General features: G+C 38.5%; 1 protein-coding gene across 3 annotated transcripts in view; it reads right to left on the bottom strand.

The window, feature by feature from the left end:
- Positions 1 to 2,241: 2,241 nt before the first annotated feature.
- The window catches only part of LOC132308991 (actin-related protein 2/3 complex subunit 1A-like), a 38,775-nt gene continuing 17,779 nt past the window's right edge, over positions 2,242 to 23,237 (bottom strand). For 2 of the 3 annotated variants that reach the window (XM_059807325.1, XM_059807326.1), the window contains 10 exons: positions 14,073 to 14,142; positions 10,667 to 10,740; positions 10,520 to 10,562; positions 7,349 to 7,430; positions 6,873 to 6,961; positions 6,690 to 6,775; positions 5,794 to 5,854; positions 2,953 to 3,059; positions 2,767 to 2,825; positions 2,242 to 2,659 (listed from right to left, as the gene is read on the bottom strand). In XM_059807325.1, the coding sequence (XP_059663308.1) occupies positions 2,595 to 2,659; positions 2,767 to 2,825; positions 2,953 to 3,059; positions 5,794 to 5,854; positions 6,690 to 6,775; positions 6,873 to 6,961; positions 7,349 to 7,430; positions 10,520 to 10,562; positions 10,667 to 10,740; positions 14,073 to 14,142 (736 nt within the window). In that variant the 3' untranslated portion in view covers positions 2,242 to 2,594. The remainder of the gene's footprint in view (positions 2,660 to 2,766; positions 2,826 to 2,952; positions 3,060 to 5,793; positions 5,855 to 6,689; positions 6,776 to 6,872; positions 6,962 to 7,348; positions 7,431 to 10,519; positions 10,563 to 10,666; positions 10,741 to 14,072; positions 14,143 to 23,237) is intronic. The other variant, XM_059807327.1, reaches the window with a different exon arrangement.

The raw sequence follows: 23,237 nt of genomic DNA, 5'->3' as shown, positions 1-23,237 counted from the left end.
AAAAAATTTAAAAGAAATAAAAAATAAAAATTTAAAAAAAAAAATTAAAAAAAATTAATAATAATAATTAATGAATGCGGTCATACCGATTGACCCTGCTCATTTTTAACTTGTTGTGAACGAATTGAATAGGAGTCTTGATTCATATTAACCCGTAGATTTTAAATCCAATTTATTCAAATTCGGCCAACCCGTGCCACTCCTACCTTTAATTCAGTTACACTCCCTGTAGTTCAAAGAGACCTCTACATGTGTAAAAATTCAGTCAGATTCCTATCAGACGTTGTGGGCTGACAAAGCAAAATAATTAAATAAAATGACTAAATTTACCCTTTTTGTCATTTTCCATATTGGCATAACCATACACCTTTTTTAGAATTGGGTCGGTTTTCCTCCTTTCTCTTCCTGTTTGCAACTCTCTACCATTCATGGCCTCTGTCAAAAGCTCAAGATGAATATTAAAAACTCATTCAATGAACTGTTACAAATACTAAATTGATTTGATCAATGAAAAACTATTACATGGTCTAGGACTATATCACCAGGGCAATCCCAATCTTATTTTCTCCTAAGCTAACAATTAGTAAACAACCTGAGTCAACTCACAAAACAAGAACCAAGAAATGAGATCCAGTAATTGCTAGTCAATTTCTCATATAGAGAGAGAGCGCAGAAACATTCGATTATTAGATTGAAATGGGTGAGCCAAAGATAAAAGGAAAACTTACCTGTAATTGCCGAAGAAAGATCCCTCCAGTAGTGGATTGTTTACTTCACAGATTGAAATTATTTTGTAAATTGATGAAAAAAGACACGAGAATCACAGAGATAATGTGTGTGACCAAAATAGAAATAAAAATCAAGTCTGAAATGATAATTAGGGCGGAGATGAAAGAACTATTATCGGTGAGTCCAATCTACCAAAAAAAAATATTGGTTTACGCGACAGAAGTCCGGCCGTCGCGTGAAGCTGTGCGCCAATTGGTCCGGCCACCTCTTTCTCTCTCTAAAACTAAAACTACGCTGTTTCCCGAAGAACAGAACCCATCTCTTTCACGCTCAACGACGACATGGATTCTTCTCAGAACTGGCTTGGCTTCTCTCTCTCCAACCACCACATGCCCTCTGATGATTCTTCTCAGTTCTGCCTCTTTGAAGCTTTCAACACAAACCACAGTACATACTTTCTCTCTCTGAACAAGTACTACTTCAATATATACTCTTCTATATGTTTGTGTAGATATATATATATATATATCACAAACACTACCATGCAAGCTATGTTTTTTCATCCACAGGTGGTGGGGTACTTGATAAGTCCGAAGAAGATGGTGCCCAAGACTTGTCTATACTGAGGCCCAATGCTTCCACTTGCTTTGCTCTGCGTTTACTGTATTACTTAATGACTATTTTTTAAATTTATCAGGACAACTTGATTCAAAGATGGTATATAATATGTAACCGTACATAACTGTTGAAGGTGAATTTGGATATTCAAATTTAATTTTTTACTTATGTCGGCAAAAAGTATCTCTGACAAGTTTTTACAGTTGACCGAAAGAAGAGACCGACATGTGACAGAAAAATAAAGGAATAAAGTGTAACTGAATTAAACCCAAAATAATAATAATAAAAAATTAGAAACAAGCAAATAATCCCAACTTATAAATCTCATAAAGGAAATGAATAAAAACTTTTGAATGCCAACTCGGTGACCCAAATCTTTTCATTCATCATCCCAATGCGGACGGAGAGTGTACAAAAATAAATAAAGACAGCTTCGTTTATAACAAGAACGAATTTATGAAAACAGAAAACTTTATAAAAATCCTACTTGGTACAAACCAAGCGGGCTAATAGAATCCCATTTTTATTTCACAATTATCTACAAAAAATACTTTATTAAACCATACTTTGTATTATTTTATATATTGCGAATATACTCATAAAAATAATATAAATCTTTCATTTCCTTCCATTCAAACATATAAAGGTATCACATTATATTCATGGCTTTCCTTATCCATTTTATTCAACCTAACAAACAAACAAAAAATAAAAGAGACTTCATCCCCTCCCCCTCATCCATCCCTTTCATCTATTTTCCATCCCTCCTATCAAACAGATCACTTTCTTTGAAAAAGGTTCTGAAAATTCCAATAAATCGGTACAAAAACCTGTTATTTAGAGCAGAGCTTTCCGCTTTTTCTGCTACCTGTGTCCATCGGAACACTCCCAAAATGCCTGTGTCAAATATTTTCTCATTTTTTATAAAATTTTAAAACAAAAACATGAAATATTAATACAGACATTCAACAAAGACAACGAGAACTTGTTCAACTTTCCAGTCAGTAATGGGAAAGTACAAAAATGGAAAATCTGTTCTAGCAACCACATATACTACTAGTACAAAGCAATTACATTTCAAATTGTAACTGAAGTTTGGATTCATCTCTGCAAGCTTAAATTGTAAAAGATCAATCACCAATTGCTCAATATAAGATACAATACATGGCAGATCAATAGGTCTTCATGTGAACTCGAACTTCAAAATGACCTTCTGCTTACCTTGGATGGGTTGATAATTAGATAAACTAAAAATATTCAGAGAAATCTTCTTGGTTCACCAAATCCCAGATAACTACTTTTCCATCAAGACCTGTGATGTTTGGGTGCAAGGATTGTCAAAAGTGAATAATCGACATTCCACATACGAATTGAAAAAATATAGAGTCTGATTATAAAATAAATTATGCTTGTACTAACCTGAAGTGCTGAACCGGGTCGTTGTAGAATCTCCTGCTTTTTTAAGTGGCAGCACACAACTAAAACTCACAGAAAAATGTGTTACACGTTAAACATTTAAAATTTCAAAGCGAAAAACTAACGAGTTAAAAAAGAAAAACACTATAATAAGTTAGAAATGAAATGGTTACATAAAGCGAAAAGTACTTGATACAGTTCTCGTGAATGCCTCCACGCGATCTTGAAGGTTCGACTGAATCATTGCTGTTTCCATATTTTGATTGGCCATATAGCTTTCCAAATGCCTCAGAAAACTGGAAATCGGGGAGAAAAAAGTTATTCTAGTGCCAAATCATGGTCCCATATAAGCCTGCAAAATCTAAGAATAAATAGAGCAAACGAGACGAATACAGGAATATAGGATTTGGCTTTCACAGTTGAACTCCAACATTCTAGATGATTAACTACTACATGCCATCAGATCTTGGACTAGCTTAATTGGAGTAAAGTGAAAGGTAATAATACAACTTCAATGAAAGCAAAAGCCACGAAGTTCATTAAAATCAACAATGCAACAGCAGCACCAGGTTAAGAAATGGATGAAACTGAAAGTTAAAATTGCTATTACCAGCTCAACATAACAAGTCAGTGGATGAATCGATATCCCCCAAAAAATCTCGGAGGGACAAGACTTTGACCCAAATACTATAGTTCCAAAACTCCAAACACTTTTAATTTAGTCTAACCTGGATCATTCCTCTTTTACAACACTGGGAAGGATCATGAAATACTATATCTCACACGCTCATATAGTTAACAGAAGTTTACACGCTTGACCAAACCTGTTTGATGTAGTTGACTTACACTGTGAGTGGAGAGATTTAAGCGAGTGAAAGCAAGTAAAGGTTTGTTGGGAAAGGGCAATTTGCAGAGAAAAGAACCTAATCTCCAGTGGATCAGAACAATTGATTCATTTATAACCCTTCACTAGTTGGATTAATAGATCATGTCCAGATTTCCTTGGGTCCCAATTCCAATACCCATGCCTCATTAGCCCATACTGCTCAACATAGCACCATTTTTTTCAAGAAAATAATCATTTAAGATATTCTTGAATATCAATAGAGTATGCTGCCAAAAACCATATTCTTATACAAACACATGAAATTTCTAGTTGCTTGAATTCCTGAAGAATTCACATCTAGCTGCACCACTAACTTCATAAATTATTGGCATGTCTAGCTGATACAAAATTTCTGGATTTGTTAGAGTTGAGCACTTGATATTGCACACACAATACTTATTTGTAATGGCTCCCAAATTCAAAGGAGAGCTATTACAAATAGAAATAAAGCATGTAAGACTACACCGGGAAAAGTTACAAGAAAGGACTAGTTGCAACTATATCTGCTTTGTCGTGTTAAAAGTTCATTGATGATAATTTTAATATTTCAAGTTTTATGTTCAGAACAACACTTGAGATACACACAGGCCATTATACACATTTGCCTTCAAAGTGGACGGCTGGTCCTCATTATTCTCTTTACCATTTTAATTTAAAATGTACTAATAAAATATATTTTGAAAAACTGTACCTAACAGCTTAAGCTTTTCGACTAGCAGGTATTTAATAGGGCATTAGGCCGAAGACCAGTCACGCTTTATGGGATCCAAATGTTAGCAGCTAAGAAACAACAAATTTATAAAATGAACATGGCCGAAACCTAAAAGTTGAGATGAATGTGTGCCATGACAAGGAAGCATAAAGTTAACTTTAAAATATTCGTTAGACAGTTGATATAGCACCAACTGCAAATAAAATGGAAAAAAGAAAGAGAAAAAGATGGTCTAGCCATATACAATGAAAACCAATAACTGCACTGGTGAGGAAGAGTGGTGTGGTCCACATTGAGAGGAGTTTTAGGAGAAGGGAAAGAATAAAAGTAACAAAGGTTGAGATAGTAAGAAAAGATAGGATGCATGGTTTGACTCATACTGTGTGTCTTAGAGCTTAATGACAAAACATGATTCATGTAGCCAAACTCAGAGAGTTTGCAAATGCTTTGGTAAGTTGAATAGTAAAAATAGTAAGAGTTAAGGACATATATTAGTGGGCAAATTACCCCGACCTTCCTTGACAATTGTCCAAATTACTCTTAGATTATGCCAGGATCTACTAGAGAGTTGATTGAGATGTGGAGAGGTTGCCATGTGGGGGCTCTCAGGCAGGATGCGTGGAGAGCTACGCCGCTTTGCGTGTGGTGGTGTATTTGGCTTGAAAGGAATAGGAGATACTTTGAAGGAAAGGCGATGTCGATTTCGGTGCTTAAATTCTCGATTATTTCAACTCTTTTTTGTTGGGTTTCAGGGAGAGATCATAGATTATTGGGGGAAATTGTTGATTTTTTGGCCTCTATGAAGGCTTGAGTCCTTTGTGCTCTTTTGTTTTTCCTTGGGTTTCGCTCCCCTCTTGAGCATCTTTTAATAATATTCTTTTATTTATCAAAAAAAAAAAAAAAACCTCTAATTTTTACCCAATGAAGAGTGAAGAACTGTAAAGATGGTTAATGTCGGTCATAAATTTACCAAACTACCCTTACATTTAATACAACAATATAAGACAGTCATGCTGATATCAATGATAAAAAATTAAAAGGACTAAAATACCCTTATTTGATTAACCATTGACGAGATCTTATGAACTCTCGCTATCTAACAAAATCTCTCTCTCTCTCTCCCTCCCTCCCTCTCCAAAGGGTTTCTTCTCACAATAAATCTTACTCTTTTTTAAATGTGTAAAAGATGCAGGTGAAAGTTTCCTTCTTAAATGTGTGAAATTTCTGTACCAACGGACTGGAACAGGGCCTTGGCATTAACCTAGCCTTATCCAGCAAGTTGTCATCCCTATACGTGGAGGAGTGTATAATTTCCGGTACCTATATATGACTATTTTCACAAACTCTTCACAGTAAGAAAGTGGAAGCCAAAAGCTTTTTATCCAAAGCATTGTACCCACGAGAAAGAAATACATCAAGTTGAACATAATACCTGTGAACCATATTTGGCACTTGAAGAAGTTTTCCTTTCGCTGAGGAACCTAACAAAACTCCTAAAAAATATAATATATGAAACCACTTCAATTCTCCTTCAAAAAAAGTAAAAGGATGTGACATTATGCAAGGAATTTTTTTCTTCTACAATACAAGTGCAAATTTTCAATTCCGACGGCATTCTAAAATCAACTAAAGACAATAATACATTTAAGACAAATGAATCTAATAATAGTGTCACAAAGATTCCACAAGTTCATCACCCAATGTCATCTGATTGAGATACTTGAATTTATGACAAGAACAAAAATAATTTTACTCTGACAAACTATAATAAATCCAAAAGAATTTAATTGAAAAAATGTGTTGCTTGGCTGCCAGAGGTCATTACAAACGCAAAAATTGGGTCGATGATTAGGGACAGACCTATGTGGGGGGAGTGGATAATTTTTTTTTTTTAACTAATATAACAAGCTATTTTTTCTTTTTTCAATATACACCCATAAAATATTGCTAATGCCCCCCCTGAAATTATTACAAAATTTCAGTCTTGCCCCCCCCTACCTAAAGTTCTAGGTCCGCCCCTGTCGATGATACAAGCAAACTTCACAGGTACAAAAACAAGAAAATTTATACACAGATCGCAGGCAGCATAACAGGTCATTGCTTAGTACAATGGTAAAATACTTGGAATGTCTGAGAACGTGGGTCCCAATTTTGAGAGCATGCACTTTGTGAAAATAATGCCAAAGGTTAGGATTCTATACAGTTGACCCCTCCCAGCACCCTCGATTGACGGGGACCACACTAGGTATGACCCTTATACAGGCATCATAACAAAGATAAGGAATCCCACATTTAAGAAACAGAATTATTCATATAAATGTGACATACCATAATCCTCCTTCATCTGCTGCGAAAACCATAGGATTGCAGTCAAATCCCACGCCAATGACCATTCTCTCAGAGACAAATAAGATCTGAAAATTCCCGATCACACATTTTTTGTTAACAATCATTCTAATATTTTAAAACTGAAGACAAGAAGAAGAATGATTGAGATGGATGCTGACCCACATCACGGAGAGGCAAGTCACGGAATGCCACATTTTGAGCAGAAGGAGAAGGACCAACTTCATCAACAAAATAGATCATCGAATTATGACCTGAAGAGTTATCCAAATAGCGAATAATAAGGAAAAAATATTACAGACAAATTACATTAAAAAAGACTTTCATAAAAGCTTTGGAAAATGTATAATAAGAAACAAAAATGAAGATGTAATCATAAAAAAATTGAAAATTAAATGTAGAATTAAAGCAGCAATAGATACTATAAAGCAACAACTATTGTTGATTTCAATCAGAGTCCTACCAAATCAAAGCTTTAGAAAAAATTTGCATGTAATGAGGGAAAGAGTGAAACTATTCAAAGCATCTCAGTGAGCAGTTGTCATTATTAAAATTTGCAACATGTCATTGCAACATGTCAGCTCACAAAAAGTTGAGAATTGCATCCTTTGAAATTAAAGCAGAAGAGAGAAATTCCTGACCTACATAGGCTAAAGTATTGCCACTTGGGGACCATTTGACACCAAATGCCCAGGAAATTGAGAGATCAAGCTGAACAATTTGCTGCTCAAACACAAAAGCAAATAAATTAATATACTAATGACAAGGATCCAGTCTTCCAACCAAACACATGAATGATATATATAGGCAAGCAGTTTGTAATGAATCACGTGCTTTATAATATAAATTGGGTAAAATATTCTACTGCAAATAATTTGTGCACAGCATGAATGAAAGAAAGTAGGGCTGGCTGGTAGCTACTCTGGTTATGGACATCAACCAACTCATATCCACATTGCAAGGCATCAAATATTTTAAATAACCATACTTTCTCATTTCGCTCATTTATTATTTTAAAAACCCTGGAAATCTATCCTCGAAAATATATACTATATATGAGAATCTAAAACTAGTTTAAGGCACAAAAACTGATTGAAAAAGTGACGTTTTCCAAATTTAGGTGACGATCATTTTCTCTTCACAATTTGTGAATTTTCCTATTTCATTTCTTTATTAGGTTGGAATTAGTACATTTTTCACAAGTTTTGAGATTATTAATGTGACCGACCCCACTCATGTGGGATTAAGGCAAGGATGATGATGAATGTGATAAAGATTTTTTTTCCCTAAATATTATCACTGGTGTTTCTCACATAATTTTTTTATTACGTATTATTAAAAATTTCAAGGGTTTAATAGAAATACTAGATAAATTACTATATATGTTTCCAATTTGTTCCTCTAACAGGCCAGTCAAGCTGTACTTCAAGCCCACTTTTAGTTTCCACGCAAAATAAGATCCATGTGTATTTAATTTTCCACGCTCAATGATAAAAGAACCTCTATTCCCTCCATATGTTGGAAGGAAACCATTCTAACCAGTGTCACCAATGTCCCAAGAAATTTTAAGCCCTTAACCTCCCTCAACTATGGTCTATCAGTCTACTCCAAACTCTCTGACCTGACACCAGATATTACCGTTTACCAAGGAGGGAGAAAGAGAGAGATGATGCCAGAATTGCCAAAGAAGGCTCACAATGCAAATGAGCCAATTTAATACTTATTATTATTTGTTAATATACATAATCAATAGATAGAGCAGAATGGAAATATAGGATTCATGTAACCATTCCCAAGTAGTTGGGAAAGGGCCTTGTTGAATTTATCTGAGTACACATAATCAACAATAACATTTTAAATGTATATAAGCAATGCTGTTCAACATTTTGATCTCCCAAGATAGAATTGTTTATTCAGCAAATAGTGCATGAGGAGAAACTTGGATATCATCATAAAAAGCAGAATATAATAAAAACTTTTACCTAGTCTGAACTTCAAGATTCAGTCCTCAGATATCATTTCTATCAGTCAACTTTTCCCAACCACCAGGGCTGAGACACTTTTGCTCAGGGGGACATGGTTCCCCTGGCATTTAAAAGCCAGTCGAAGTACACAGCTTGTCAGTGAGATAGACCGCCACGGTCCCTCAACATCCGAAGCCATGAGGTAGTTTTGCTATTTATGTAAGAATTTTCACTCATTTGACACCTATATGAGCATGAAGTTTTCACAGTGGAACAGCCTCCTATTAGCGAAAATGGGGTTGACTCATTTCACATATATAGGAGATCAAACTTCAGGTGAAAAGGAAGTGCATGATAAAAGATCAGTCAGATGTTTCATCCCTCTTTCTTTCCGCTCTGTCAGCTGACTCAGCTGGAGGGTTTTCTTCGTTGTCATCTTCATGTCCATGGAAATCGGCCTTGAGATCATCCAAAGAAAGAGCAGCAAAGAAACCAGAAAACGATTTATTTGGAAGCATTCGACAAAAGAAAGCTTTGGAGGTAGTCAAATAGAAAGAATCCTATCATTCTGGCACCCCCTGCTGGAACGATTGGGATTCATTCCTGCCTTTTCTAATAATATTGCTGTTGCGGTGTTTTCATTGTTTATCGGTATTCTTTTTCTTGTGCCCTACCGAACCCCGAAGAACCTAATGGATCATCCAGCAAACCAGGAACCTCACATTGTTATGTTAATTCACTCAAAGCGTGTTAAGAAAACAGGACTTAACTTTCATCTGCTACCAAATAGGGAGCTGGAGGCTTCCTGGTTCCTTTTAAGGGGTTGTTCAGATTAGGATTGTTAAAGGATCTTTCATTCAACTCCGATCAACTTGACTGTAACTGGAGGGACCTGCTTGAGAGTGCACTCGTACGGAGTAAATACCTTAGGAGTACATCAATAAAGGCATAAGGGTATTGAGCTTTTTCCTAGAAACATTAGAAGAAGTGGGTCGGAATGGGGTGAAGGAAGGCTCGTTCGTCCAATTCTGATATTCGATTTTCGAAGCTTCTTGCTGGAATTGACCTGACCATCCGTTGTCACTTTATTTAAGTTCCTGCAGTTCAAGTTCAGAGCGGATCTTACTCACTGAATTCTACAATTCTTTCTATTTCTCATACATAAAGAAGAGAGTACAACGAAGGTGGAAACTCCTTTGAGAATGGCTTATGCTCGAAAGTACCCCCAAACACAAGGCTGTCCTCTTTGCCTGGAACTCCTTCTCTTTAGGAATTCTGACTCAATTACTATGAATTCTTTCGCGTAATCCGCTGTCAAAAAAAACAATCATTAAGGATTGCGTGCCGGCCTACTACCATAAGCACTAGTAAGAAATACACCAGTACCCGGACTAGTAAGAAAGCCCCATTTTATAATTCAAACGAAAGGATATCTGGTAAAAAGCCTTTAATTTTTAGTAATAATCTCCACAGCAACCGACTTTGAAAACCTTGGCTCCGTCCTTGCCAACACTAGGTAACAAAACAACTTGCAGCCAGAAAGGATTTCCTTTCTGTAAATTGTACAAGATCTAGATGCATTGTCAAACTCAAAAAAGAATAATCAAGATGTCTTAACCATTCCATCTTTATTCATTTAAATATTTTTACTTCATATTTAGATGCAATTTTCCTCCATAGAGGCTTAACCTATGATGTCTAATCGACCCAGAAATAAACATTTATTTTATTGCATAAACATGAAACCAACCTACCAAACACAGCATAATTAACTATACCACAAAATAATAAACCTAAAGGAGCAAAGGAATATAGATATAAAGGAGCAAAGGAATACAGATACGGAACCTCTCCAAATTTTGAATCTGTTGCAGGGCCTGTTCCTGAACCCCTGGGTTATTGCCAAATTAAAACAACGGATAATTTAGTACAGATATGATCATAGGATAAGATACTATAAAAGATTAAGAATCTCCACAACATTAATAAACATACCTTGTATCAACACCTTTTATAAAAGTGGAGAACACTCGGCATTTTCCATCAGTAGATGTTGTTGCAAGGAGAATCTGTAAAATGAAGTCACAGTTAAAATCCATTAAGCAATAAATGTGATTTGAATATTTATATATGATTGAGAATGGAAATGAGAAATAAAAAAGAAAGAAAAGTAAAATAATGGAACAGATAATCTGCCAGCCACAACAAAAAGAATTTACCAGAAAGGGCGGAATAAGTCAGGATGACATAAGTCAGAATGATGAGCACTATAAAGAGAGTAAAATAAAAATACCAAATAATCCATGAATCTGTTTCATTCTAGTTCATTCAGAAAAGAAACTGTAACGAGACAAGATGCATTTTCCACCTGTCACCATTCCTGGTTCTGACTATTTCAGTGAATCTAGGGCATTTTGTTTGACACAATCGGGCTAATCCAGCTGAAATGGTAAGGTCCAGTTATCTAAAGGTATCCAAAGATAGAAGCCCTGACAGAGCAAGAGAGGTTAAGAGAAGTCTAGTAAAAACCGTCAGCATAGACAGTTACAGAGGAATCCTGTCCATGTTAGACACCATTTCAGCCACGACACTGCTCAGATACTCTTGAAGAAGTGTCAGGCACACAAAGAATAAGACACAGATACCTCGTTACTCTATTAGACATACTCTAAAAAGGATTCTTGTTAGACACTCTAGATTTATTTCAGCAGATTGTGTGATACCAATTCTCTGAGGTCTGATATATAGCAAAACAAATGACAAATAAAATCTTAGTAAGATTAGTACACATAATAATAGAAAATGTGTAGTAGGGGAACTGGCTCAAAAGGAAAGGACTTCTGTCTAGAGTATGAGACATTTATCCAGCTAGCAAACCAAAATTGTGGTACACGAGTGTTGATCTTTTGTTGAAACTGGAAGACCTCACTTTTCTTTTTCTATTTAGTGAACAGAAAGTTTTGCATATTGTACACCTGATCCCAATTAGGATATCTTTTTTTTATGCCAAGTAACTTCTCCATTACGTAGTTTTGGCTACCAATTGATTACCTTGAGTGCATTAAATGATCTATACAGAAAATCAAGTACAAAAGAGGGTGAAAAATATATTTTTAGTTGGAAAAAATAGATATATTTTTACTAGACAAATTAGATACATCAAGGAAATAAAGACATAGGTGTGAAATAATATTAGTTAAAAAATCGGACATATTGGATAGATGGAAAGAATACATTTAACAACTATTAAATGAAGAATATACCAAAGAAATTATAAGTAACGAACCAATATAGGAATGGTAGATAAGTTCAGTAATAAAGAAATAGAGGATGCACTGAAAGAGAGGAGGGAGATGAAGAGAGGAGGGAGATGAAGGTCACTTTCCATGCATTTCATCTTCAAGGTCGGTTGAAGAAATGTTTGAATGCCACTTTTATTGCTCTCATTCCTAAAAAAGGGGGAGCGTCAGATGTGAAAGATTTTAGACCTATTAGTTTGGTGGGATGCATCTACAAACTTTTAGCTAAGGTTCTTCCCCTACGGTTGAGGGCGATTCTGGATGGAGTTATTTTGGACTCTCAAAATGCTTTTATTGGAGGTCGCCAGATTTTGGATTCAGTCCTTATTGCAGGCAAGTGTGTAGATTCCAGATTGAGCAGTGGGGTTGCATGGGTTCTATGCAAGCTTGACATTGAGAAGGCTTACGATCATGTGAATTGGAGGTTCCTACTCTTTATGCTAGAGAGGATGGGATTTGGGGAGAGGTGGAGGAGCTGGACCGAGTTTTGTATATCCACTATTAGATTTTCAGGTATGGCGAACAGAGCTACGACAGCTTTTTTTGGTAGTTCGCGCGGTCTGAGACGGGGATCTGTGTTCTCCCTTTTTGTTCCTCATTGTGATGGACACTCTCAGTAGGATGAGGAGGAGGGCAGCGGATCTGGGCTTTATCAAAGGCTTTAGGGTGGGCAGGGACCCTCTTACTCAGTTGGAGATCTCTCATTTGTTGTTCACTGATGATAAGACGTGGATGAGTCTCATATGAGATATTTGAGATGTGTTTTGATTTGGTTTCAAGTCGTGTCTAGCTTGAAAGTGAATGTGGGGAAGAGTATCATGATTCCAGTTGGGGAGGTCGGTCCCCTATGTTGCCACTCTTGCAGGCACATTAGGGTGTAGAGTTGGTTCCTTTCCCATCACGTATTTGGGGTTGCCTTGGGGGCATCTTCAAGGAGAGTGGGTGGATGGGATCCTGTGGTGTAACAGTTTGAGAGGAGGCCAGTGGGTTGGAAGAACGCTAGAAGCAATATCTGTCGAAAGGTGGGAGGGTAACTATGATGAAAAGCACGTAATCGAGTCTCCCAACCTATATCCTTTCTCTTTTTCAGATTCCCTCTTCTATGGCTAATAAGATTGAGCAGATTCAACGGAACTTCCTTTGGGGTGGTATTGGGAATGAGTTCAAGTACCATTTGGTTAATTGGGAGAAGGTTTGTACACTGATCCAATTGAGAGGCCTGAGAATTAGGAGATTGGAGCCTTTCAATAAAGCCGTGCTGGGGAAGCGGTTAGGAAGGTTTTGTGTGGAGAGACATGGACTATGGAGAAGATTAATTGTTTGAAAATTTGGGAGGAGAGAGGAGGCTGCTGCTTTCGTGAGGTGAGTATTCCAGGTGGAGTTGGGTTTGGAAATTCATCTGAAAGGGGTGGATGAATTCTCTAAACACATCAGGTTTCGGGATAGGAATGACAGGGTAATTCATTTTTGGGAGGATATTTGGTGTGGGGATCGCTCTCTTGCTTGCTCTTTTATGAGACTTTATAGGATTGCCATGGATAGACTCGCTTTGATGATTGACTGTTATCCACTTGCTTGCTCTTTTTTAGGCATTTTCAAGATAGGAAGATTGAGCACGCCATTGGGTTCTTGGAGATTTTGCATCGCCAAGAGATTGTGGGCAGATGTCTTCCAGGTGTGGGTTCCCTCTTCTCATGGTCACTTTGATGTTTGGTCCCTTTATAGATGTCTCATGAATGTTCCAGGGGATCCCCTCCCGTGGAAGGTTGTTTGGCGTTGAAAGGCCCCCCTCAAGGTGGCCATTCTTTATGCGGAGAACAGTTTTGGGGAGTATTCTGACTCTGGATAACCTGGGAAGGAGGAGACAGGTGGGTCAATTGGTGTTGCAAGTGTAAGAGAGATGAGGAGATGGTTGATCACCGGTTTTCACATAGATCATGCGGCATTCCTCATTCTGTGGCATTGCAGTAGAGAAATGATAGGAAACCAACGCCCAAATCATTTTGCATAAAAAAATGTGTTAAAAATTCTGTAGAATTAAATTATACAGCATGGCTTGGTACAATGATATATGCAGATTACATATGAGGGGAGATACGCACATTATTAGGATGCCAGGCAACACCAGTCACTGAAGAATCGTGCTTTTTTCTGATAAGTTTACTGACCCACCTGAAGAATACATACCACATACATATCAACAAATAAAGGTTGAACAAATATGCAAATTACTAGACAAACTGCACATCATTAAGTCATTTAAATAAATAAAGCCTAAATAGCACATAAGTTCGATCACTAAACCATTAACACATGAAATTTTTTGGCATGCAACACTTGACAGAATAAAGCATAATCACACCTCTCTCTCTCTCTCTCTCTTTCTCTCTCTAACACACAGATCTTGATATTCTTCAAAAACCATGGGAATCATGATCCAGATATCATCCGGGAGTGCAACTAAAAAACTCAATACACTTATGGAGACTCAAGTAATAGTAAAGTCTTCTGCTTACTCCAACACAGATCAAAGAGGGGAGGGGTTTGAGCCCCAGAGTGGACAATGTGTGTGTGAGTACTTACCTGATAAAAATAAATAAATAAATAATCCCAAAAAGTTGGACAATCCACTTAAGGTACTCTACAACATGAAGCTAATATCAAGGCATTTAACAACAGCAGATCAGAGAACATCACCGCTTTAGTCCAACTAGCTTAAATTACAGTTCTGATGAAGATGTCCATTAACTTTGTGGTTAATCAAGTTGAAAAGGCTTCGTGGTTTTCAAAACCATAAAGAGTCAACATCATCAGCCTTAATAAGCACAAACTTCAAGTTCACCAGCAACTACCAAAGATTAATTGCATTAACATTAAGGCACCCTAACAGCAATGATAAAGGCAACCACACATAATTGTGGAGGTTATCATGGACAACAGAAGCTAGGCTCGGTGTTAGAGGTAGTGGCTATCAGAATCATTAGAGTAGAGACTGGTCTTTCAGCAGCAGTTGATCATTATGAAACACTAATATAAAAAACTTGGTAATTATTAGTCAAACCGACAACTACAATATAACCTGGAGCCATCTACGAAACAAGGTGAGAAGTTGTTTTTGTGTAATTTGCTGATGATGACACAAACAGAATTCTGCACGTTCTACGAATTTTCAGCTCTCATCAAACCAATTTGTTGCCTCTATCAAGAGGTTCATGCTTCTTCTCAATAAGAAAAACAAAAGTCTAAAACTAAAATCTTTGAATATTGACAAGGACAACTATTCTATACCTACTATAACACACATGTTTAAGGTCCAATAACATAATCAGACTAAACAAGAACCACAGACAACTGTCAAAACTTATGTCAGCAAATTTTGAAATTACCATAATACCCTGGATTCCTAAAAGGTGATAAATAAAATTATACCAACAACATTAACAAACACAGACACAAAGGACTCACCAAATCAAAACCTAAACTAAATTAGGCAAGGTCCAAAGCAAGCCCATGTGAAATTTCCAAATTTCCATTTTCCTGTCAGCATGCTCTGCATCAAAAGTATTGGATCTTAATAAAAAAAACATAACTCACACAGAACTATGTTGTGTGTTCCTTGATCATGAGCCCAAATCCACTCTTTTCAATATACTAAGCCCATAAATATCATAATCACAAGTTAATTGTTTCAACTATTAGTTTTACTAAAACAAAACTTCATACATTTTTAATCATGCTTGAGCCTTCATATTGAAGCATTTTTTATTTTATTTTTTTCCTAATTGGTACTCTCACACCCCTCCTAAAGGAATTGTTTGCTCATATGTTACATAGACTCGGGTACGAGTGTCGGATATGGGTATGTATCCATGCGTCGGACATGTCAAATCTCCAAAAAGAAGGACATGCAGACACAGCTTATTAATTATTTTATTTTATTTTCTAGAGTAAAGTAATGTTTTTATCTAATATAATGTTTAACATTTAACTCATTTTAAAGTAATAACATAATGTAATTGAATGATTGGATATGTTTTTTAAGTACATGTCCAACCAAAAGTATCGGACACATATCCCATACCCATGTTCGAGGGATATGTGTCCGACACAGATACTTCACTACATTTGAAAAGTCCATGTAACAGAGATTTGCACTCAAGAGGATTCGAACCTTAGATCTGATGTTTCACGAGGCAAAAAGGCCAAGTTCTTATTCACTTGAGCCAACCCCATGGGGTTCATATTAAAGCATTTAATTGTCACATCTTCAACTTAACATTATAGCCCCATTTAGTCAACTCAAACTATGTAGTTACCCATTGAGAGACAACATACACCAAAGAACTTCTGGGTACTCAACTTTGTTTCTTTTTTTTTTTTTTTGATAAGTAAGATTTTATAAAAATGCTCAAAAGGGGAGCGGAACCCATGGAAGCACAAGGGCCACAAGGCGCCTTAAACCTTCAAAGAGGCCAAAAATACAATAATCTCCTCGATAGATCTATAATCTCTCTCTGAAACCCAACAAAAAAGAGTGAAAATAATAGAGAACTTAAGCGTAAAAATAGATTTCTTCTTTCCATCAAAATATCTCCTATTTCGCTCGAGCCAAATGCACCACCAAATACAAAAGAGGCGTAGCCCTCCAAGCCTCCTGAATGAGAACCCCAGCAGAGACACCTCTCCAAGTCTCGATCAACCCTCTAGAGGAACAAGGCATAACCCAATGGATCCCAAATAATCCAAGCATCAAATCCCAACAGTCTCTGGCCATGCTACAGTGCAAAAGAAGGTGGTCAACTGTCTCCTCATCACACAAGCACATATAACAATGATTGACCACCACCTGATTCCTCCTCCTCAAGTTAATATTCATCACCATCACCTGTGAGGACCGGTTTTCTTTTTCCATTTTCCCAAAAAAAAATTTCCCCATTCATCTTCGTGTTCAGGTAGTGTGGGCTCGTGTCAGGTCAAGTGCTCGGGAATTTTTCGGACACTTTTCAATTATTCCGCAAGTGTTGCATTTATCATTCACGACATTTACGGGGCATTACATACACATGGGTGCATTTATTTTATACTTAAAGGCGGGGCCCACTTTGCATTGTTGACCATTATTGTGTGATGGAGAGTGTGCAAGACTTGTGTGTATTAGAGTATGTGTATACACGTGTGGATCACTTTTTGGCATATCTACTTTTTCCCTCTTTACAGTTGTTCTTCCCTCTCTCACCAAAACTCCATTAACACTATTTGCCTAGAGCTTCAAGCTCATTTTTCTCCCTCTTCCCTTGAGATTCTTCACTCAACATAGAAGGGAAAAAGGCCGGGGACACCAAGGGCTTCAAAACCCTTGCTTTTATTTCGAGATTGGAGCACTTTGGAGATTTTATGTGAGGTAGGGTGGGATTTGGAGTCACAAGAGGATTTCTCATTCTCCTCATCATCCTCTTCAATTCCACGGCCTTGACTTTGCATTTGGAGAACTTTCATTTTGGTGGGATTTGCAGTTTTCACCCTAAAGTTAGGTAGGGGGTGTGTTGCGTATTTAAATCTATAATTCTTTTAAGTTGTTGGTTTAGAGTGTGTTGTGCATGCATATGTGTGTGTGAGTTGGATTGAAGTGTGTATTTAGTTATGTAATTATATGATATTATTGTTCTAATGATTCTTTAAATTGAAATTCGTGAATAGCAAGCTTTATGGATTCTTATTGTGATTATCATTGATAGCCAAGGTGTTTACCACTATGTATGTGTGCTTTACCTCACTTAAATTGTTGTAAATTCATGGAAATACTTATGTGGCTATTTATTTACCTCTCTTATGATATGGTGGATTTGAAAGGCATGCTTGTATGAAATTGTTAAGTTGTTGTACTTCAATTATGTGATAAAATGTCTATATGATAGCATTTGGGTTTCTTATGATCAAATGAGTTATACTTGATGTCATTGCATTAATGAGTATGCCATAATAGTATTTGGACCTTAGGGCATGATTCGTGTGGATAGCATCGCTTATGTGCGTTTGTGAGGTGCAATGTGGTTATATATTGGCACATGTTATCAGTTATCTTGTGGAATTGGATGATGATTTTAGGAGATACTCGGGGGTAGTACTTTGATAATGCAAGGGCTCGACGCTTGCGGGTGAAACATGAATTTCCCCATTTTATATTAGTTAATCGGTTGGTTTCCGACGAGTTAGTAGCCCAAAAACGACCATTTATTTTAGGCGCATAGCATGGGTATGTGACCGGGAGTGTGGGTGTGTTTCCGAGTTATCCCATCTATTGATTTCGAATCTTACTTTCAAGTTCGCAACCATGTGTAGTTGTGACTTGGTTTATTGTCTATATATCCAATTCCTTGTTTTGTTTTCAAGTTGGCATCCATGTGTAGTTGCGACTTGTGTTGTTGTTTACATTTCATTTTCTACGTATATGCTTACTTGAGATGAAATGGATATATCTATGTGCAATTGATAACTTAAGATGATGCCTTTAGGACTGTCCTGGAACTAGACGTTAGGGAGCATGTCCCTTTGCATCGTATGACACGGACTACTCTTGTGAGGCCTAAAGGAATGTAGTTTATTTACCTAGCATACTTCCTAGAGCATTGTAAGCTCACCCCACGTAGATTCCCCTTTCAGGTTAAAGGTGTTGCTATTAAGGATGCATTTGATTCTTAATTTCTTACGGATATGTATTGTCATGCTATGTGTAGCATTTGAGTTGTATTTTATATCGGACTTGTATATTTGGCTTCATATGTATTTGATAATATAAAATTTGGACTAAGTTGAAGTAATGAGGCCATAAGGCCAATTCTTTTTGTTATGACAAACATAACGAACTCAAGATAAAACCAAAAATCACGACAGAAAAGTAAACACATCAAACAAAGAACACAAAGATTTATACGTGGTTCGGCAACAGCCTACGTCCATAGTTGTAATCCGACGAAAGTTTTCACTATGTGTAAAATCGGAGATTACAAGTTTCAGCCCCTCACTCTGTTTTTGTACGAATGTCAGTCTCTCTGTTCTGTACGAATGTCAGTCTCTCTCTCTTACAAGTTTCAGCCCCTCACCCTGTTTCTGTACGAATTGCAAGCTTTGGAAATCTTCTAAATTTAAAGAAAGAGCTCGAGAAGTTCATGAAATGATGTTCTTTGCTGGTGAAAGTAGATTATTGTGCTTTGTTCGAGCGAGGAAAAGAAGGAAGGGATGGAAGGCTTTACTCGGGTTCTTAATTGATCGTGGTAAATTGCGTCAAACTTGAGGGCGAGTTTTCTTCAAGGAGGGTGGTCTGATTCAAATAATTAATGGTGCTTTGGGAAAGTATCTTGAAGAAAAAGTCAATTGTTGTTTTTGGTTATTAATTAATTAAGCTTTGGAACTACTAAGTATTTACTTAGGAAGTGGTAAAGTGTTATTAATGTTGTGTGGGAATCTACGTTTTGATGAGAGAGAAAACTTCTTGTGACAGGGACGCGGCTTGAGCCTACTGCTCCAACCAGTCACCGGAGTCATCTACTCCGGTGAAATCCTCTGCTACTTTCCTTGTTTGTTTCTTTTTTCTCTCTTGTTATGCATTCTTTCTTGGAAGTCGCTCGACTGCCTCGTTTGTTTCAGGGTGATTTCGCGATATCCACTTCCACTTACAGAGGTGGCTCGATCTTCTTGGATGATGACTCGGTTGGTAAGAGAAGGGAGGACTTAAAGACTTGTTTGGTGGGGAAATTTAACAAAGATGTGGATAATAGAGATCAGATTGCAGCTTGGGCTTCACGCGCTTGGAAGGTCTCGCCGGCAGTGGTTGTCTCGCCTTTGCCGAATTCTCTGCTCCTCTTTCGCTTTCCATCTAAGGTGGAGGCTGAGAGAGTGCTCAAGGAGGGACACCGTGATTGGGGGAAGGCCACTCTTTGTGTGGATTCGTGGAATTTTAGGGTTGGGTGCTCTGAGATGTTAAAAGAGAAAGGGCTGAAGAAAGTTTCGCTGTTCAGCCTTCCTCTTCACCTATGGAACCATGCTCATTTTGTGATGGTTGGGGATTTGTGTGGAGGGTTCATTTGGGTGGATGCGGATGAATCCATTAATGCTGAGAGGGTTCGGATCACCATGTCGGTCAGTTGTGTTTGCCCGCCTTTCATTTTTGTTGATGATGACCAATTTTGTTATAAGGTGGCTGTTTAGGAGGAGACTCTTCCACAGCTCGTCCCGACGATGGACAACCTGGAAGGGGGTGATGGTTCTCACTTGCTGAAAGAAGTGGAGTGATTGAGGTGGGTCTCAATAATGATAAAGGGATGGAAGAATTTCAGAGATGGAAGGAGTGGAGAGATAAGCTATGGGATCGCAACACTGCTTGCTACAGAAGGATCTTTTCTCAGCGAAGGAGGGAGAGACCTTCTTCCTCGAAAGTTGGTGGCTGGAATCTTGGTCGCCGGGAGTTACAGAGGGGAGGAGGATGTGGTTTAGGCCGGTAGATGTTTTTGCAAAATTGGGAACGAAGGTTTCATCGAGGTGGGTTTCACGCGCATCGGGCGCATAGATGGGGGAGCGTTGGTGACCACACACGTGGTTGGCGCAGAAATGAGAATCGTTTCAAATGGGTTATAGCTGTAACCAATTTGAATTTTGGCATTGGGGCGAGGAAAGTTACAATGGGCTCAGGCGGTGGTGGGCTTGCTTCTGGGCAGTGATTAGGCTAGCGGTTGGGGTCATGGTTGTGCGGGGTCAAGACTCCTTCCTTTTTTTTTTATAAGTAAAATGTATTAAAGAGCGTTCAAAAGGGGAACGCGTCCCAAACTATACAAAGACAAAACGAAATCTATGAACTCAAAGAGCCCATGAAGTCAACAATCTCCTCAAGAGAGGAGTAATCTCTCCCCTGACCCCAACAAAAAAGGGTACAAATAATAGAAAATTTCAACATCCCAATAGAGGACTCCTTCCCATCAAAAGATCTACAATTCTGCTCTTTCCAAAGGCTCCACCAAATGTAAAAAGGGGTCACCCTCCAGAAGACTCTCGCCTGAGCCCCCATCCATTGGCCCCTCCAAATATCCAACAACTCCCGAGAGGTCCGAGGCATGACCCAATGAATTCCAAACAATCCAAAAATCAAACTCCAACAATCATGAGTCACAGGACAATGCAGCAGAAGATGGTCCACGGACTCCCCATTGCTCTTGCAAAGACAACACCGATTCACAATTATATGCCTTCGCTTCGACAAGTTGTCCAAAGTCAAAATCTTACTCCAAGCTGCAGTCCACACAAAAAAGGCTACCTTAAGAGGCGCCTTAGACATCCACACCGTCTTCCATGGGAATGTGTCTAAGAGGCGCCTTAGACAACACCAGGAAGGGTCAAGACTCCTTCCTGGTGGGCCGATTTCTGGGCCTAACTTTAATAAAGCGCATGGGTCTCTGTTGTGTGAGATTGATAAAGGTGAAACGGCCCATTTTGAGGTCAATGTTTGCTCAGTAGGTCTATCATCTGAAATGGGCTGTGGTTTTTTTACTAGACGAGTTCAGAGCCTATTGATCCCTGGCATTTTTGCTCTGGACTGGATGTGGCCAACAGGTTTGGACCACTTTATGTTGTTGATCCATCTCAGTCGTCTGGTTCGTCACTTCCCAAAGACGGACAGCGTGAAAAGACGATTTCTCAGGGGCACCGACTGAGATTTAAGAAAAGGATCCCTCCCGGCCATGTGAAGAAAGTGGACTCGAAAGGAGAAACAAAAATGGATTCCTCGTGCAGACTCTCTCCCGGGTAAGATGGTCTCTTTGACAAACTTTGAGCCTTTGGTTTCTTCTTCTTCTTCCCATTCTTTTTCTTCTGGTTTGCCGAGGAGTTGCTCGAAGGGTTTGTTGGGGCGGTGTCCTCTTTGTCCAACAGCTTTTCCTCAGACTTGAGGGATGGTTTGGAGAGTGGGCGGAAGGATTATTGGGGGTTTTCACGTTGATGGATTGGGTCCATCTCGGTCTGTGGTTTAGAAGGGTGAGAGCATCACAGTGTGTGTAGGACGTGATATGAAAATTTGTTTGGATGATGCTGCTGCGACTGTGTTGTTGAGTGAGTTACGGAGGATGGTGGATCGTGTTCTTTTTTTGAGGATTTGGAGACGGGTCAGTGGAATGGCAGTGAGACGAATTTTGATTTTTTTGCTCCTTTAGCTGTTGTTCATCCGGATGAGGTTTTTGAGGATGGGGCTGGTTCTGATTCAAGGAGGGCTGATGTGGAGGAGAATTGGGTGAGGGAGAAGGGAGTTGAGATTGGCTCTTTGTTGGTAGTTTCTTTTGAAGGTAGAATGGAGGAGGCGACGAATTTGTTTCTAGAGGTTCTGAATTCTCAGCATTTGGAAAGAATGGGTGGTAGGGGGAGTAGGGAAGCTTTCCGGTGGAGGTGGAGGAGAGGTGAGTGTCGAGCCCAACGGCACTTGTCACTTATGAAAGAAGGAACAAGGGTTCTAGGGAGAAGGGTTGTGGAGGGAGAGGAGAGACTGTTAACTCTGTTGTTTCCCTATGAAGCTACAAATTCTCTCATGGAATGTCTGGGGTCTCAACGATCCGGCTAGAAGAAAAGTGGTGAAGGCGGTGATTTGTAAAGGGGGTGGGCATTGTGTCTGCAAGAAACAAAGATTGAGACGATTACGGATTTTTTTTTTGGGGGGGGGGGGGGGGGGGGGAGATTTGCTTTGGATCTATTGGCTCTGCGGGTGGTATTCCGGTGGGTCTCTACAATGGACTCTCAGGTTGGGCTTTTCTTTATTTCCTGCATTTTCTCTATGTTGGAGGATGATTTTCGTTGGGTTTTTTCTGGCATTTATGGTCCTATAGAGGACAGTGTGCGTCATTTGCTTTGGGAGGAGTTAAGAGAGGTTCGTAGGAGATGGTCTTTGCCTTGGTGTATTGGTGGGGATTTCAATGTTGTTCGTTCTCTATTTGAGAGGTCGACGGGAGGTAGATGGACGGTCGAGATGGAGTCTTTTTCGGAGTTCATTGATGTTTTTAGATTGATTGATTTGCCTTTGGTGGGTGGGCCCTTCACTTGGTCCAGTGGTTGTTCTCCTCCTACCCTCTCTCAACTTGACAGATTCCTTGTGTCGAGCGATCGGGAGGAGCACTTTGCGGATGTTGTCCAGGCCACTTTGGCTCGCCCTTTGTTTGACCATGTTTCGTTGATGTTGGATTGTGGTGGGCTGCGTAATAGAAGATCCCCCTTCAGGTTTGAGAATATGTGGCTTC

Source organism: Cornus florida, unplaced genomic scaffold, assembly GCF_030987335.1.
Source record: "Cornus florida cultivar Cherokee Brave unplaced genomic scaffold, ASM3098733v1 CherokeeBrave_3.0.0_Hap2_Chr05, whole genome shotgun sequence".
Taxonomy (NCBI): domain Eukaryota; kingdom Viridiplantae; phylum Streptophyta; class Magnoliopsida; order Cornales; family Cornaceae; genus Cornus; species Cornus florida.
Note: the sequence above shows the minus strand (reverse complement) of the source record. Positions and strands in the feature narration are given on the sequence as shown.